The sequence below is a fragment of the Miniopterus schreibersii genome (assembly GCF_964146895.1).
Source record: "Miniopterus schreibersii genome assembly, chromosome: 3".
Taxonomy (NCBI): Eukaryota; Metazoa; Chordata; class Mammalia; order Chiroptera; family Miniopteridae; genus Miniopterus; species Miniopterus schreibersii.
This window is the reverse complement of record NC_138103.1, coordinates 80,458,586-80,476,729: the sequence shown is the minus strand read 5'-3', so window position 1 is coordinate 80,476,729 and position 18,144 is coordinate 80,458,586. Positions and strand designations below refer to the sequence as shown.

General features: G+C 48.3%; 1 protein-coding gene across 1 annotated transcript in view; it reads right to left on the bottom strand.

The window, feature by feature from the left end:
• Nucleotides 1-17,416, bottom strand: part of UBE2QL1 (ubiquitin conjugating enzyme E2 QL1) — a 45,062-nt gene extending 27,646 nt beyond the window's left edge. The window contains exon 1 of the mRNA XM_081131665.1: nt 16,244-17,416. Coding sequence (XP_080987791.1) covers nt 16,244-17,005 — 762 coding nt within the window. The 5' untranslated portion in view covers nt 17,006-17,416. The remainder of the gene's footprint in view (nt 1-16,243) is intronic.
• Between the last annotated feature and the right edge of the window lie 728 nt (nt 17,417-18,144).

Below are 18,144 nucleotides of genomic sequence, written 5' to 3'. Positions count from 1 at the left end.
AATGTTGGGGGGCAGAGGGGGTGATGGGGAGCAGAAGGGAGGATGGGGGAGAAGAAGGAAAGCTACTTTAGGGCCTGAACAGCAGAGGGAGGCAGCTGGTAGTGAGCAGGAAGATGATAAACACATTCATAGAAAAGAAAAAGGTATCTTAGGTAAATGCTCTGCACAGAGCAAAAGGAAAGATTTGAAAATGTGGAGAAGAGGATCCAAGGTTCCACAGTCACGGAAGCTAAATACGGGTTAAAACGCAAGCGTGACTGTGGTTCATACCTTAGGCTGGGAGCTCGCGTTTGGAGACCAAGCTCTTAGGTTCCCACAGTGTCTCAAGCAGGAAATGGACTGGGGGGGTCCTCCAGGTGTGGCCTCCCCCTGACACTGAGCTGCTGTGTCCTGGGTCATGAGGGGCATGAGGAGCATCCCAGAGCACCCCACAAAGTGCCTGTTATAGGGACAATGCAGCGTCTCCCACGGGCTCCATTGTGTACTTCCAGAATAGTGGAAGCAAGTTGTGAGATAGCAACTTAGAGAGTTATATTTTGTTAATTTTCTGTTTTTCTGTAACAAACTTAAAGTATTCACTCTATGCTTACACAATTACATTATTGTCTGCTACTTCATTGTATCTAAGAAAACTGGAAAGGCAGTCATATTTAAAAAGTACCTGATTCTGGTCACCACCCCCATAGGCACATGAGGATGACATTATTAATCCATCAGAGGTGAGACTTGTCATCAGGGTACAGGGAAGGTGGCCCTTTAGAACTCTGAATGCTTCTGACTACACCTGCTTAAAATTCCCAGAGCAGAAAACAGCTGCACTCAAGTCAAAAGGAATCTCTATTTTCCAAACATCTTTAAGGCATTTAAAATCCAACTGGGGGCTACCTGAGGCAGGTGTGTGTGTACCTAGGGCTGTGCGCCCATAGGTGAAGTCAAGATAAAGGAGGCCTTTCCAGATCTGCCTGCAGGATGGCTCCAGCTCTGAGCCTCCCTGTTTGTTCTCTGAGCTCATAACTGTTCCAGTCCACCTCTAACTGAGAAGGGCAGCCAGAAGCGGCCAAGAACCCCCCTCACACACGCAACACTGAAATCAGCTGCTTCTGACAAAGACCTTCAGGACCTTACAAGCGAACAAACCAACTGAATGTGTGTGCTGAGAAGTTCCCCTGGAACGGACTGGGAGCTGGTTCCCTGTTCTTTTCCACTGATGAGATGACTCACCACCTTGACTTTGGAATTTCTGTCTCCTGTAGGACTTTAAATCTTTTGCAGATTCCTTACTCTTATGGCAGCATTTAAAACCACGATATATTGGAAAGAGAATTTATTCTGAATGGCAAGGGAACGCCAAATGTTATTGTGGCTCAATAAACACACGGAAGTCTGGGTTTACAGGCCAATGTGCTTACTATGTCTGCTTTTCCCAATTCTACTTAATTATGTGATTCTACAAAAATTAAAGAAAAAAGTTTAGAATATTCTGGAACAGAAATTCCAGTTTAAAATCACAACACAAATGTTAAAAGTAACTGGGTTTTGAGGGATTTCAGATCAAGACCCGACTCTTGGTTCTTTGTGATCTGACACGGTCCCAGGTCCACGGAGTGTGGAAGGAGGTAACGGTCACACACAAGACAACTTTTAGAGTCTATACCAGCGCGAAAAGTAGAGGATGTTCCATCCTAGGCCCTGCGCTGAGGAAACACTATGCGTCTCTTCATCTATCCAAGGGGCTCTTTCTTCCTCCCAGTCATTACCAAACCAGGATGCTCTTCCCAGGCTTTCTCTAGAATCATCATCGTATTGCAAATTTAACATGTGGTATATGTTCAAGGTTTCCAAGGAAAACATTTTAAAGGATTTACTCACCCGACCTCAGAGTGAAACCTTCTAGGATATCCTGAACTATTTTTTCAAATGCTACCTACCTGTCAGTATTATGACTTACTGACTTAGAAGATTAACTGAAAGCAGTGAAATGAACAAGGCTGGCAGGGGATGAAGAAAATGGAGATTGTGTACAAGGTACCACAGGCACTGTAATTATGGAGAGAAAAATAACATAAAATGGAAAATATTCAGTAGCAAATGATGGATGATTTAGAGATTCTAAAGGTAATCAATCTATGCTTGATTTATAAGGCTCGTTAATATCATTGCATTATTCTTCTTAAGACCAAACCAATGACAAAAGAGCAGTTTCACTGTAGGATGAGAAGCCAGAAATGTCAGAAGCATTGAAACTGACAGTCAGTAGTAAACGTTTTTAGGTCTTAGATTACTTGACTCTAGAGATACAGGTACAGGCTTCAACTAAATGTTTCAATTGCTTTGGTTGTTAAATGGCTTACAGTCAAAGACTGAGAAAGTCTGCGCTCATGTCCTGAAGGCCTGCCTGTAAACCAAGTTCCAGGAGAAATGTTTAAAAGTACACTCTGCTTGAGATAATAGAAAAATGCAGCCAGTTAAGCACAACGCAGTAATAGCTTAAACAATAACAGAGATCACAAGATGTTTAGTCTCTGCCTTTTGCTTTAAAGATAACATCACTGACGTTCAGTCAGGAGATGTTTTGCAGAATCTTGGTTCCTCAGCGCACTTAGATCACCGACCACAGTGATGAAGGCTCCAGACAAGATGATGTCAGCAACTGAATTAATCGGACTAAGGAAAACCACTGAAGCTTACACAAGAACTCACCGATCAGCATCACCTGCGAGCCCTAACCCCTAACCCTCAATCTTTGCCTTTAAAAACCCTTGATTAAAAACCATTGGGAGTTCAGATTTTAAGCGGTAGCTTCCTGTTCTCTGGCTTGACGCCCTGCCAACAAACTGCTTTAATTTCTCCACTGCAAAATTCCGTGTCCAGTGTTTGGCTCTGCTGAATGTAGGGTGGTCAGACCCTCTCCAGTTTGGTAGCATTCTTAACAATGTTTTTGGGGCAACTTAATTTAATCGTATAGTATGAAAGTTTCCATTGAATCTATGAGGAATATCCACAAGAATTTTGGATAAGGTGTATTCTGTCCTGAATGCAAGCTGAGCGAGGGCCATCTCTTACTTCCTGAGTCCTGTAACACGCTCATTCTACCCAGCCCTTCATGGTGGGCCATCTGTTCTCTACTTACTGGTCTCTCAGACTTGGATATTTGACAATTACTTGCTGATACTACAACATGAGACAACATAGAGGGAAGAAGATGCCCCTTGGAAATTCTCACTAAGTCCCTCGTTCCTGCTGGAGATATAATGGTCTGGTTCAATAACGTTACTGGTGGGAACTCGAGAAGCAGGTACTTGCCTCATCCCCCGTGTGCCATCAGCCTCGTTCCTCATGCTGGGATGCCTCCTTGTCTTGGGCCTCCATAAAGCTATGTGTATGGAAGTGCGTTGTGAAGGGTAAAGCTGAATGCAAGCTTTGCTCTGGGGTGTGGGGTCTGACGTGTTCTCACAAGCCTGCCTCACTCCTTTCTCCAAGCAGATGCAAGCCTCTTAGGTCTGCCTGCTGGTTGTGTCCTTCATATACTTCCTCCCACATTCGGGTTTTGGTCCTGGGCCTTGGGTGTCCTTCCTGGTTGGGTGCTGACCAAGGCCAAGTTCTGAGCTCCCTGAGGGTCTTCTGGCCACAGTGACTGGGTGGGGACATCTATTCTCTTTTCAATAGGTCTGAAAGGGTAAACGATGGTTATCTGCTCTTGTGTAGTCTACTGGCCCCTTAAGGGCAATAAAGTCAAGTGTTGACCTGCTGGGTTCATCCTTTCCAACCTAGCCCACTGACTTATTGAACAGGAGAACCAGCAGCTTCGGAGACTCCAAATGGTGTGTGGCTGGCACCAACCTGTAGATTAAGGGCCTTTAATATTTCTCTGTGGATAGGGCAACTGAAGTTATCTCAACCATAAGATTTGATGACAGCTGAGTAATTACCTTGCAGGAGAGAAAGAGAGACATACATGAATGTGAAAACAATCTGAGCAATGCTGGGTAGATCTGTTTCTATTTGCTGACTATGACGCTGAAACCATTACAAGCCTAAAGTGGTAGTTATGGCAACACCGCCCAGGCCCATACACGGATTTAGATATTGTTATAGACTCCCTTCCACATAGACAATAACACCCCTTCTTAGAATGATCTGCACAGCAGGCTGAGAAACACTGGGAACAGTATGCTTCATGCCTCAATGATCTCAGATGCTGGATTTCAGATTTCAATATTGCTAAACTATGGGAAAATCACTGAGTACAACAAAAACAGCACAAAAATCCTGGAGGATCAATGAGCTGCAAAGCATCCCCTCTGCTAGTAAGAATGCTGTTTACCCACCCGAGTCCACAGAGTTGGAAAAAATGCTGGATACATCTGACCAGTTTCCTACCAATGTAGGAAGCTTTACCCTACATGTGGAGTCAATGCCCAAAGCCCTAATTAGCTATGAAGAGAAGGGAGGCAGGCATCAGTGTTCCATTGTTGATTACCCTCCAACTGTCATAATATCATGTATAATATACCAGAGGTTTCTGAGAAAATTGAGTAATTTCTGTAGGTTGAACATTTCCACTAGATTTGTCACTAAAGGAAAGGCCTTTTCTTATGCATCAGAGGCAAAGGGTAACTGAGGCAAGAACTGTGATAACTGTTGTAGCTCACAGTATTTTACAAAATTTTAAGTTCAACCTCTGAACAAGCTTTGCATCTTGAAACAAAGTGGTAGCCACGAAGCTTTCAAGTGGACGTGGTATTCTGTAATAAAGACAGAATCTCAATAATATTTAATATCTACCAAAGACATTTGGTATAAACTTAGAGATAATAGAGGCAAATGCTTTAAACAATAATATTCTCCCATGTGGTTTTCTAACATAGCAGCAGCAAAGGAAATAAAGCTAATTTAAAGATACTATTAGCAAATAAAATTCTTGAGAAAACAGTGTTGTAAAGGTGAAAAGCAGCTATGAAACCTAGGGCCAGACAGTAACATGATCACCGTCCTCAGAAATCAACTCCTGACAGTGCAAAATGACTTGACCATGGAAAGACAGCGGAGGCAAGGACAAGAGTCCACAATGACAAGAGGATACAAAGGAGGCTATCCTGTAATTTTTGTGAATATTTGTAAAATTATGGTCAAGTATGAAAAAAAATGGAGCCAACTGGATGTCAATATTGCCCTAAATACTAACAGTTAACAAAAGCAAAAGCCTTTGTGTAATGGATGTTGAGTGGGCCTTATGTCATACTTTTCCTGTGTAATTATTTCAATAAACATTCTACTTCTGTAAAAGAAGGAACATCTACAGATCACCTCCTCTATGCCCGACACTTGCACACCATTTCTTTTGAGTATCAGGATTCACCTGTGAAGTGGGGTTTATGTTCCTCATTTTCAGGTGAGGTACCTGACACTTGGGGAGGTTTCTACCTGTCCAGCAAGAAAGCATCAGCCTCCAGGCCCAAGGCTTTATCCCAACCCCACCCAAGAATAACCGTGGGAAACTGAGCCCTATATTAGGCACCTAACCCTTGTTCCCAGTGAAGCTGGCAATGAGCATCACAATTAGCTTTAAGATCTTTCCCAAGACAACAATTAACACTTAGAGCCCTGCGCTATCTGGAGTTCCTAACCTGGGACCCACATACTGTAAAGGTATGTAAACCTGGGTGGGAAAATGCCTTTATTTTCACTAACTCCTAACTGCAATTTAGCACTGCATTTAATTTTGATGGAAAGTGAAAAACTACAGCAGTATCAGCAATGCCTTGACTTTATCACCAATAGAAATTCCAGATTTTAAAGAAATCACATTGCAGTTGCAGGTATCTTGAAATGTCATCAGTGTTTGTTACTACATCCAATTAGTGGAGTTGCTGGACCTGCCTCTAGATCTTGATATTGAGTTAATAAAGATGTGCTTTTTAATTTCATATTTTAGCTCATCACGTTTTTTAAAAAATATTATAACTGCATTTTAGTATACAGCAGTCCCCTTTATCCATGGGGAATATGTTCCAAGACCTGCAGTGGATGACTGAAACTGTGGATAGTACGGAACCCTAGACATGCTATGTTTTTCCTATACATACATACCTATGATGAAGTTTAATTTATAAATTAGGCACAGCAGAAGATTAACAACAATAACTAATGATAAAATAAAAAATTATAACAATATACTGAAATAAATGTTACGTGAATGTGGCCTGTCTCACAATATCTTACTCACCTTTTCATTTAAAGGAAGCACTTTATGGCACCTCTCTGGCATATCTGAATTGCCAGCATCACTACTCTTGCACTTTGGGGACATTATTTAGTATAGTAAGGGTGACTTGCACACAAGCACTGTGACACCGGGACAGTATCTATCTGATAATCAAGACGGCTACTAAGTGACTAACGGGCAGGAGAGTCCACAGTGTGGAGACTGAAGAGGAAAGGACAGCTCGCATTCCAGGTGTGACGGAGCAGGATGGAGCCTGTTCAGAATGGCGTGCAACTGAAAACTTATGAAGTGTGTACTTCTGGAATTTTCCATTTAATATTTTCAGACTGAGGTTGACTGTAACGTTGAATAAGGGTGAACTACATTTCCATTGAAATCCTATGAATTTTAGCTTAGGCACTTAAAAACATTATTCTGAGGAGTCTGGGGGGTCCCAGATCCTAGGGGCCACACAATCCTCCACATGGCCTTGTGGAGGCCAGAGGTGGCAGGAAGGGGTTCTGGGCTCTCCTGTTCCTCTCACTGACCTCTGAGAATAACCAAGAGGCTTCCTTCTCTCTTATCTATGAAAAGACAGATGCCAGGATCCTCTTTTAAGTAAAATTATTAAAAATAAATCACCCTAATTCAATCCAGCAGTGTTCAAAGTCACTTTTTTATTACATTAGTTTTACTTATGAATTAAAATTATTTCCTTAAACTGTATGTAACTGTACTGGTTGATTTCACAGTTAGAGAAACTGTCTTTTATGAGCTAAGATTTTCCACATATACATTATAAAACTGATCAAAGGAAAAACAGCAGGTCTGTGAGGGGTGGGATGGCAGCGGCCACCCTGGGCCGCTTATCTGCATTAGTTTCAGGCCGTCTTCATACTGGAAGCAGGTGCTTCTTTCCCCAGAGGGCCCTACATTTGTAGCTTTGCTGGCTCTGCCTCCCAGGCCGGGCTGGAGGGCGGCCCTGACCCCAGGGGAGAGCCTGCCCACACACGGCTGCAGAATAAGCTTCCATTATTATGAGAAACAGTCCCCTTGTCACAAAGAGAGACTAAGGAATTATGATTAACTTAGTGTTTTGTTGACTTTTTGAAAGTTACATTCAAAAGCTTATAACAGTCAACTAGCTATGGTTAATTTAAGCTTGTAACAAACTCGGCTGAAGTTTCCTCCACGATATTTCTACTTTTCCCTGGCTGGGAACAGAGTAGAGTAGGATATGTCATTAACCGTGAAAGACCTCAGCATAGATAAATCCTTGCAGCAATTTGTTTTTATTTTGTACAATTACATCCCATTTCTATGTGGTGTCTCCTGGGAAGCAAAATGGGTGCCTCGTCTGACACTCAAAAATCACCCTAATTCATGTGTATCGGTAAGGCAAAAATAATTGTTCTAACAATTATGTTCGACTTTATGGAACAGTAATAGCTGCTTTCTATTATAACCAATATGTAATCAATTCTGTAACTCCATATTCCGATTTTTGGAAATGTCTTTCCAAAGATAAAAAAAGGGTAAGCATCCCCTTAACAACATTTGTCTGCAATTTTTTCCTTCAATTCCCAAGTGAGCTGAATACATTTCAACTGTAAGTGTAATCTGATCCATTGTAAGATAGTTTTTTCTTATCTTTCTCATCAAAGGACTCCTAATAAAAAAAAAAATATTGAGAATGCTTGCCAAATATTGTGACAGAGAATTAGTATTTATTTTACAGAAATTATTTTTAAAGGAGTAATTTCTTCAATCAGTGGTTTCCACAAATGTAGCCATTATGTTCAAAATTCATTTCTTTCTCAAGTTATTTTCATAATCTTTAAAATGCTGTTCCCTTTTGTGTATTGAAGAAATAAAGCAGCGATAATTATCTTTCTCCTACAGTTTGAAAGAATTAAAGCATTCTTGCATTTCACACAATAGGTACAACAGCTTCTGCTGAGTTTGGACCATTTTAGTTGTCCAACTTTGCTGCTAATTCAGTACTGTGTGTTATATTTGATGGATGCATTATCTCTTTCCTTGTGGGTGTTGCAGCAAAACCAAGAATATCATTGCCAAGCCTCCCCTAAGGTGCATAGGGGCCCCTGGGAATGACCAAGCTGCATGTGCTACTTGGTGAGGTGGTTTCCACTTGCCAGTCCCACAGCTCAGAGAACCAGGTAGCTCAGGCAATGGACTGCCTCATGGTGGCTTGGCTCTGCTCTTTACTAGCCACATGCTTTGGGCACAGGCTTGACCGCAGCATGCCTCAGTTTTCTCCTAAGACGGAAATAACACTCATCTCATAGGTTGTTGCAAGGATTTAACCAAATGACCCATAAAGAATTTTGCACAGCACCTGATACATGTTCACAATCTGATGTCACTCTGCAAGAGGGGTCAAAACTAAGGGATGCGGTGTCTGCACAGACCAGCAATCTCGAGACAAACACATTTATTCGGCACACATGATGTGTTGGACATTGAGGGGAAGGGGAAGTACCATTTAATGTAAATGTAATCCAGCAGGATAAGCATAGAGGTGAACGTCTTCCAGAAAATGCAGAGGTGGTTCAGAGGAGGGAGCCATTGCTCTATCGCAGGAGTGGTGAGGGGCTGTTTGCAGAGGGGTTGGAGCATCTCGGCAGGTTTTTGAAGGATGGTCAGGGGCTCCCCTGGCGTATGGGGAGAAACGGCTTTCCAGGTGGGGGCACATCTGTAAGCTAAGCGGGGATGGACACAACCAGCTAGTGTGGGTGTTTTATGACTAGAAGTGGCCGGTGGGAGAGGGATGTCCGTGGGACCATGGAGGTGGGTGAGTGCCACCATGGGCGGGCAGTGTCGGGGGCTTGGGCTTTATGCTGTAAGGGTCTCCATCAAGGCTGTGAGAATGCCTAGCCTGCATTTTAGAGGAAGCAGGAAGGTGGCAGCAGGGAGGATGGATGGGGACAGAGTGCCTGGAGACAGAGTGCCTGGATGGGGGCAGTGCCGGAATCCAAGCAGGAGCTCACAAGCACCGACTGAAGGAGGAGAGGGTGGACAGGAAAAGCAGGGCTTGACAAACACAGAAGAAAGCACCCCAGGTAATCCCCCTGCCTGACCACACCTAGACCTGCGGGGTAGGGACGACCTCTCTTGGTTCCCATGTCCTGCTTTCAGTCCTTTGCCACATGATTGGTCCCACTCTGCTTTGCCCCCCGACTTTCTCCATCTGGGGTCTTTGGACCTCCAGCTCAGCTCAGCTTGCATCCTCCTGGCCTCCCCAAGTACCCAGTCTGGGAGATGGCCAAGAGAAGGGTGAAATGACACACAGAATGGGGAGGGGTCACCCCGGGAATTCCAAGAGTGACGTGGCTACAGCACCCAAGTCATGGCAGACCCTCAGCAAATGGGTGCTGAATGAATGAATGAATGAAATGTGTGACAATGAGGAAAAACTACCAAAACCTCATCTTAGTTTGCCCGCTCCCTGGTAGGAAAGTGTAGACATTGCTAGAAACATTACTGCTGTTTCAACTGCTTTGTGTATTTTGAGAAATGCCTGATCTTTCCATTTATTAGTGATGAAACAATGACCAGAAAATGGTTTAGCCCTTGACGTTATAGTCAAGTCTCACCCACTTGTGAGTAAAGTGTTCCTCTGGGAAAGTCATACGGAAGTTTGAAGATGCTGCTGACTCCAGGACACCACCTTTCCTAAGCCCCCAGTGCATGCACAACCCACATATATTCAACAATGGGCACTTACCCAAATACCAAGCAAAATATAACTTCGAAGCTGCCAAAGACATACGCGAATGGGTTTGCCTTAACCCCACTGGATATTCAGTTCTCCATGTCAGGCATTTTATGCATCTCTGTTTACCCCTGTGTGCCCAGCAAGTGCCTGATACATGGCAGGCACCCCATACCCGTGCCGTGTGAATTAGCTGACTACGCACAGTTCTGGGTGGTCTGTACTCGAGTCCTCCCAGCTGTGTCTAATGAAGAGAGAGTGACCTGTCTTGAGCACATGTCCTTTTGCAGGGTTCACACCCATCTTGGTCTACGAATGCTGTCCAGGGAGGCAGAACTTGGTTTTATGATGGCAGGGCTTTGAGGGGTCCCCATCAGGGTTGACAGAGGACACTGAGTTCAGTCAAGGTGGAGAGGGGAAGGTTAGGGGGTTGGGTCATACCCACCACCACCCGAGGCTCCCCGCCGTGGCGCCGTGGCTACTCTGGGAGGATGCATCTCAGATGGATGGACCTGAAAACGATGAATTACTGGTCCAGGGTGGCTTTTTCCACCCTTGCTGCCCAGTGGAATCACAGAGGAGCTTTTCCAACCAGCCTCTACCAGGACCTGCTCCTAGACCCAGGAAGTCTGAATCTCTGAGGGTAGGGCCCTGGCACTGGGATAATTCAAACACTCCCCAGGGCATCTGATTTACCACCAGGAAAGAAACACTGACAGAGAGGAAAGGAGTTATACCTGTCACCCATCCTTCTTCTGCCTCACTCCGTTATGAACACAGCAAAAAGCTAGGATTCAGATTGGAAATTTGGCTCCAAGCAGTCACTGTCAGTGGCTGCTTTAAAAAAAATAAAATTAGCCATCCCCCAAATGGAGGCTGCGTTACTGAATTCACACACACCTGTTCCTGGGGGTGAGAAAGGCCATGCTGGGTTGTGGCTCTCAGACTTCAAGTTGAACTTCAACTGACAGTCCATATTGGCACTTTCCACTAAACAAGCATAATTCCCCAAACTGTGCTGTTCCTTGAAAAGAAAAACCAACTTCTCATATGCCCAATATAAATCAGAAAAGCAAACACAAATGCATTTACTTCCTCTTCTTGCAAGTTTAGATTCTCAGAAGTCGACAACTCAGGGCAAAGCAAGTCACTACTATTATTAACTGTCCCACCAGCCCGGGAGGAGTGCAGCACCAGGGAGCAGAGCTGTGGAGCCGCCAAGTTGGTGTGAGACTATTTTTAGGAAGCAGAGTCCTGTCTTCATTCTCCTGCCTGTCCTACTTGATAGCAGAATGAGCTATTTTTTCCTCTGAACAGTCAAGCACCTGGATACCTCAAGCTGCAGAGTCATCCTGGTGGGTAAGTCTCTCCATCACAGAACAAACCAGTGACTCATAGAACTCCCTGCAAGTCCACTCTCCTTGGGTGAGAGCACGGGTCATCCAGCCCAGGTTATCACTGTTTACGCTCTAGGTGCTCCAGTCTCCCTCTAAAGGGGACACGATCTATCTGTCCCAAGCTGCACTCCAGGTTGGCCCTCCAGACCCTCCTCAGCGTGGCCCTGTGTTCACACGACTGCCTTCATTTTCTTTACTTTGCAAACCAGCACAGCCTCTAGAGAAAGGGGGTTAGGCTGGTTAAGGAGTTCCTGTTTGGGCTCCTTTGGGGCTGCTCTGGGTGCTAACAAAATTCATGTTGGAGTTTTGAAGATGGCTGTGTGTGTGTGTGCACACGCATGCATGATTCCCAGTGACGCCCATGGCACAGACCCCTTTAAGGCCTAAAGTTAACCGCAGAAACACATGGTGTGACCAAAGTTAACCTGCAGAGCCGTTTACCTCCTCATTACATTCTGATAAGTGGCCACATCTGCCAGTATACTTCATTCAAAAGCTCCAGAAACTAGTGGTGTCAAGCAAACATAACCGTCCTGGCTCTGCTTACCAATTTTTAATTTGAACACTAAGATCTGAGGATGTTTCAGTCCTGTTGTTCTCAGTCTTCTGCTGACAGCTGGCTGCACATCTATTTTCTGTGGACACAAAGGCTCATCGTGCAGGTCACAATTCAGAGGACTGCCTGGAGAGTGCAGGTGCTTAGGCAGGCGGTCTCGACTCTGCCATTCCTGACAGCTTTTGCTGGTGTGGTTGATTTTCACAGCCTTGCCACTCACTGCTGATATTAGAACTTGAAATTGTATTAACGTGACCTGTGTGGAGCTGTGGTTTCCTCACCTGTACAGTAACCGTCGAAACAGTAGAACCAAGTGAGGTGAAATAGCCTAAGTACTTAGCTGGCCCAGAACGTGGCCCAGACAGAGCATGCAGTAGATGTTAGTGGCTGCCACTATTATTATGATCAATACCATCTTCATGGTGGGTCCATTCAGTCCTGTGGTTGGCTCTGAGGGGGTAGAGGAGTGAGGAACTGTCTTTCAAGTGCCATCTGGTCCCCTGCCCCTGGCCACGTCTAGCTAATTAAAAAAGGGACACTCAGGAGGTGAGCAGATGTGAAAACAGAATCCTGAGTTAGTGCTCCCTCAAGTGGCTCTTGGGGAACCTTATGCTGACACAACTGCAAGAAGAGGGTCTCTGTCCAGTCCTCCAGTTATCCCAGACTCCACACCTGGAGAACAAGACAGTGAGCCTGGGGCACTTCTGGGCAGGACGCTCCAATGTCGGGTTCACAGGGCCTGTTCACTGTTGTTTCTACCTTAGGCTGCTCGCTAGGTGCAAGCACTGTGCTGACAATTCACCTGACTTTAGTTTCAAAGCCAACTTCGGCCCGGCCAGGCGTGGCTCAGTGGTTAAGCGTCGACCTAGGATCCAGGCGATCGAGGTTCGATTCCCTCGGGCACATGCCCCGGTTGCGGGCTGCAGCCGATCAATGACTCTCTCATCATTGATGTTTCTATCTCTCTCTCTCCCTCTCCTTTCCTCTCTCTGAAATCAATAAAGATATATTTAAAACAACAACAACAAACAAACAAAAAAAACCACACCAACTTCATACAGCTTTGAACGTCAAAAATCATGTACAGGAGCTGTGGACTGTTTCCTTTAGGTTCAGTAAATGATTAAGGATATAAACTTTGTACACTGTCACCAGTTCATTTTAAAAGTACAAGGATTTTCAGCCAATTATAGAAAAGCAAAAGAGCTACCTAAAATGTCTCTACTAGTCAAAAGAGGCTTTGTCCTGGACAGCAGATGAATAGGCCTGCAGGTATGTCGCTGTCTCCACACAGAATACAGCATAGAAGGAATTCATGTTGATTTAACTGAAAGCAACCACCATCCACATAGCAGCACACCAGAGATTTTGAGAACAGGAGCCAAAGAGTCAGGTAGAGGCCTTGCGAAATAACTGAATTGATCATATCGTGTAATAACCCCCAACTTTTTTTTGTCCACAAAAAAGTTAAGTTGATCTTTTCATATTACCCATGAAACCCTTCATATTAGTTTACGATTTCTCTATAGGTATGAAACAAAATCAACTTGGTGTATCCTCAATTCAGAAAGTTAAGCTTAGCAATTATGAAACAGGAAAGGGAAGCTTTTCCGACTTTATCACATAAGAAAAAAAAAAAAAGAATCCTAAAAAGAAATGCCAACTGATGGAGGAATGTACCAGAATGAATGATTCGTTCTTTTGAAGTGATTACAGGTTTGGTAGCAGTCCTGGCTCTCTTGGAATGCCTAATCAGGTACTTTGGGTGCTTTCCCAAAGCCGATTAACTTTTACTATGGAAATAATTTGGTAGCTACAGCGCTGCAGCGAGCAATCTGTAGGGAGGGGATTCAGAAAGGTAGGAAAGGTGCAATAATGCTCAGCTTCCTGAAACGATTTTGTGCACAGAATCCTGAAACATTAACGACTTCATTTCTCCTATTCTTACACTGCATTTCGGACAGTTTATGTATAGCCTACATTCCTCTCTTTTGGATGTTGAAGTCAGCATGGAAAAAGCAAAGAAAGTAAATTGGTATTTTAATAACTGGCTGAGTTCTCACCTTCATTTCAGATATTGTATGCATGAGAATTTAGAATAGGTAATATAACACAATATGCTAGGTGGAGGACCTGGAGTTCAATTAGGTAAGATTTTGAAATTAATAAATAAAATTTCATTGATAATTTCTTTCAACACTGAGGTCTCTAACTTGCAAGCTGTATGAAAGACTCTCCCAATATTTATTACAATGAAAAGGAATATAGACATGAGGGTGTGCCTATTTTAATAGAAGTACATGGGCACCGACAAGACTATTTTCACAGCATTAACATAAACACGGAGAGCACTTAACTAAGACTTATCTCTTTTTAAAAACACTTCCTTAGTTCTCATTTGAGATCTTTACTTTCCTGCATCTTTTAAAATGCAGGCCACAGTCCAAGTGACCTCTAGGATCTCTTCTAGGTCTACGATGTGATTCTGTGGTTCTACAAAACAAAATGGCATTCCTTTTCCCCAGGTCCCCAAAGTCATCTTCACTGTGAAGGATGGAAAAACAGGGAAGAGACTGCTCCAGAGGGTTCTGATCAGCAATGATTTCAGGAACAAATAACAAAGGCATTTCTGAAAAATGTTCTTCCACGTCATTTGTATAAATTCTGCTTGAAACATAAACTGAGACCCCCTCCCACCCCTGTGGCTTGTCTGAATTCGCAGGCACCTTACATCAGAGCCAGCACTGAACTCCAGGATTCAAAATGAACATCTGACGTTAAAGAGTTAAACCTCTCTCAGAGATGTCTTTCCAGACCTGTCACATCCGTCCTATTCCTAACTCAAGAAATAAGTGGAACCTAAACCCCAGAAAAGATACACGAGCAGGACAGTTACTTGGTAACAACAGACCTCAGTCAAGAATTGAGTGCCCTTCTCCACTGGAGTCGGGATGCTATTTGCTTGGTATCCCAGGGGCGCCAGCTCTAGTGAAAGTGGCAGAACAAGCATTATTTGATTAGTGTGAAAGATCCTGCAGTGAATGAGACAGAGGCAAGTGACAAGGGACAGATCGCTTCTGATATGCTGGCTGTAGAAAGACCAAATAGAGGTCATTCACAGTCTTCTAAACAAAACGATCATCCTTCGTAAATCTAAAAGATGCCCATATGAAAATATGATTTTATTAAGTAGTGTTTAATATTGATTCGGGAAAACATAAACCAACTTGAATATGATCAAAAGCACATAAAAGATAAAACCCTCGTGCGCCTGTCTGCAGCCAGGTGGAAACATACTTCAGGAGATTCATTCAATTCTCCCCTCTTAAGTCCTCTGGGGTTTCTTTTCGGTAAAGCTGCCATCTGGTGCAATAGGAGAGGAGACTGAGGCATCAAACTTGCCCCTTACTTCAATATTCAGTAAAATACCATTAGCCCCGCTAAAGGATTTAGCCACCGGGCACGAGGAGACCAAGGGCAGAAACAGGTCTGAGAGAGACCCAGACCTTGAACAACTACCCCAGAGGTGACGGTCCTGGGAGGGACAGGTACCAGGCATTTCCTTGACAGAGTCTGGCCTTGCCGCGTAAGGAGACACACCACACCTCTGCCTCTCTAGTGAAATTTCTCAAGAGCAAAATGTTCACCTTTACACTAGCTGCTGCTCAGGAAAAGCAAGCAGAGCCCGGGAGAAGATTCGCCAGAGGGCATCTGGGCCTCTGCAGCGCACCGCACGGCAGAGCGCACACCTGCAGAGCCCCCCACCTGCAGAGCCCCCCACCTGCAGAGCCCCCCACCTGAGAAGTTGGGGAAGAAGCCTTTGCGCGTGTGTGTGCGTGTGTGTGGCGGTAAACTAGGCTGGACATCTGGATCCTGAGTTACACAAAGTTGCACCGTTAGGGACCTATGGGGACAGGGGACAGGAGAAGCAGGTGGGGGGTGGAATGGGAGAGCGAGGGGAGAGGAGAGGAGAGTGGGGGAGACCGGGGGGAGAGGAGGAAAGGCAGAGAGGGGGCGGTGAGGGCAGGGGATGGAGGGCTGTTAGGAGGGCAGGCGGAGGGGTGGGAAAGCGGACAAAGGACGCGGGCGAGGGGGTCGAGCCGGGGGCGGTGGGGGAGGGGGTGAGAGGGAGCCGAGGCGGGGGAGAAAAAGCGGGGGGGGGCGGGAGGAAGCGGGAGCGCGGATTCTGAGCAGCGGAGACGCGGTGGGAGCGCGGCCGCGACGGGGCGGAAAGTGGGGAAGGACGGCAGCGCCCTGGGGAGAGCAGCGGAGGCTCCGGGAAGTCCCCGAGTCTCCCGGTCGGGCCCGCGCGCCACGGCAGCCGGGCGCGGGGCGCCCTCCGCGCTTACCTGGCCCTTGACCAGGCTGGCGGCGAACTGGCGCATGACGGCCTCCACCGTGTAGGCGCTGGACCAGCCGCGCGGCGTGAGCAGCTCCATGCAGATGGCGCCGCCGTCCAGCACGTAGCCGTTCTCCAGGCGCGGGCTGAGCACCCGCATGAAGGGCGGCGAGAAGGGGAAGTTGTCGGGGAAGGTGAGGTTGAGCAGGATGAACTCGGTGTTGGTCTCCTTCATGTCCTGCCACAGCACGGAGTCCTTGTCCACCTGGTGCAGCTTCACGTTCCAGTCGAAGAGGCTCTCGTCCACCAGCTCCACGGAGATGAAGCGGTCGCTGAGGCGCGCGATGTCCTGCAGCTCCTTCATGAGGCGCCGGCTGCGCACCTGCGTGCAGTGCTGCTGGCGCGCCGCGGGCACCAGGCTGCCGCCCGCCGCCGCCGCCCCCGCCGGGCCCGGCCCCGCCCTGGCGCCCGCCGCCTGCTCCCGGGGGCCTCCGGCGCCCGGCGCCCCCGCCACCCCCGCCGGCTGCGGCTTGTCGCGCGGGGCCGGCTCCGGCGCGCGCTTGCCCTTGCCCTTGCCCGGCCCGGGGCTGGCGTCGCCCGAGCCCCCGGGGGGGTGCTGCTGCTGCTTGTGGCCGCCGCTCTTGGCGCCGCCCTTGCCTCGCAGCGACGCGCTCTGCTGGCCGCCGCCGCGGTGGTTGTGGTGGTGCTTGGGGTCCTCGGTGTCCCGGTTGTGCAGGCGGATGAGCCCGATTTTGCGGAGCAGCGTGGCCATTTTAGGCTCGGCGCCGGCTGGGGGCTTTCCTGGGCTCCTGCCCCCGGAGCCCGAGAGCTGGGGCGCTGGGCGGCGGCGACGGCCGACCACTCAGCGGGGCGCGGCTCCGGCCACCCCGGGCACCGGCAGCCGTGGCGCAGCGGAGCCGGCAGCAGGCGCGCTCGCCGGCCGCGGTGTCGCCGCTGTCATAGGACGGGGCCCGCTGTGGCTCGGGCTCCGGCCGCCCGGGGAGCGGAGGCGAGCAGAAGGCGCGGCGTGGCCGGCTGTCCCCGGGCCGGTCCCTGGGCGCAGACCCGGAGCCCGGTGTCCGCGGTCCTTTGTGCGCGGCCGCAGCCCTGCTGGCCTGAGGTCCGAGCGCCGCGCCGGGGCGCGCAGAGTCGCCCGCAGCGCCCCGAGGCAGCGAGGTGGCTGCGGGCTCGCGCCGTGCGCTCCCGCCGGGCCGTGCCGCGCTGGCGGCTACCGCGGGGCCCCGGCCGCTGCCGCTCGCGTCGCTGCCGCCGCTGCGGCTGCTGACATTGCAGAGGCGGCTGCTCCGTCTGAGCGGCGCGCGGCGCGGAGGGGCGGCCCTGCCGGCCGGGAGGGGGCGCGGGGCGGAGCCGCGGGCTGGGCTGCGCCGCGCCGCCCGCCGCCCGCCCACCGCCCGTCTCCCGCGGCGACGCGCTCGGCCGCTGGGGGGAGACAGCGGCGCGCCGGCGGGCGGGGTGTGGGCCCAGGGGTCGCCCCGCGCGAGGCCGACCTGTGGCAGACGCCCGGCGAGGCTGGGGACTAGCGGGCGAAGGGGCGTGTGAGCGCGCTAATGGGGCTGTCACGGACGCCGGGCCCTCTGCCCGGTGTCCGAGCTCGCTGCGCCCCGGTGTCCGCGCCTCCGACCTCACTTAACCTCGTTAGAACAATCCGAAGGGGAAGAGGTGCAGGGGCGCGTGGACAGCCGCCTGATTCCTGATTGCCTGGGGCCAGATGGAGCCCGATGTCCCCCACAGCCGCCCCGAGCCTGCAGGGACCAGGGCTAGGGGACCAGCGGCGGAGACGCTCTCATAAGCGCTGGTCGAAGAGCCCTGACGGGCCGGGGGACGTGGGCATCCTGCGCGCCGCCAGCCTCCCGAGGTGGCCCGAGCCAGCCTTAAAGGGTTAACGTCGTA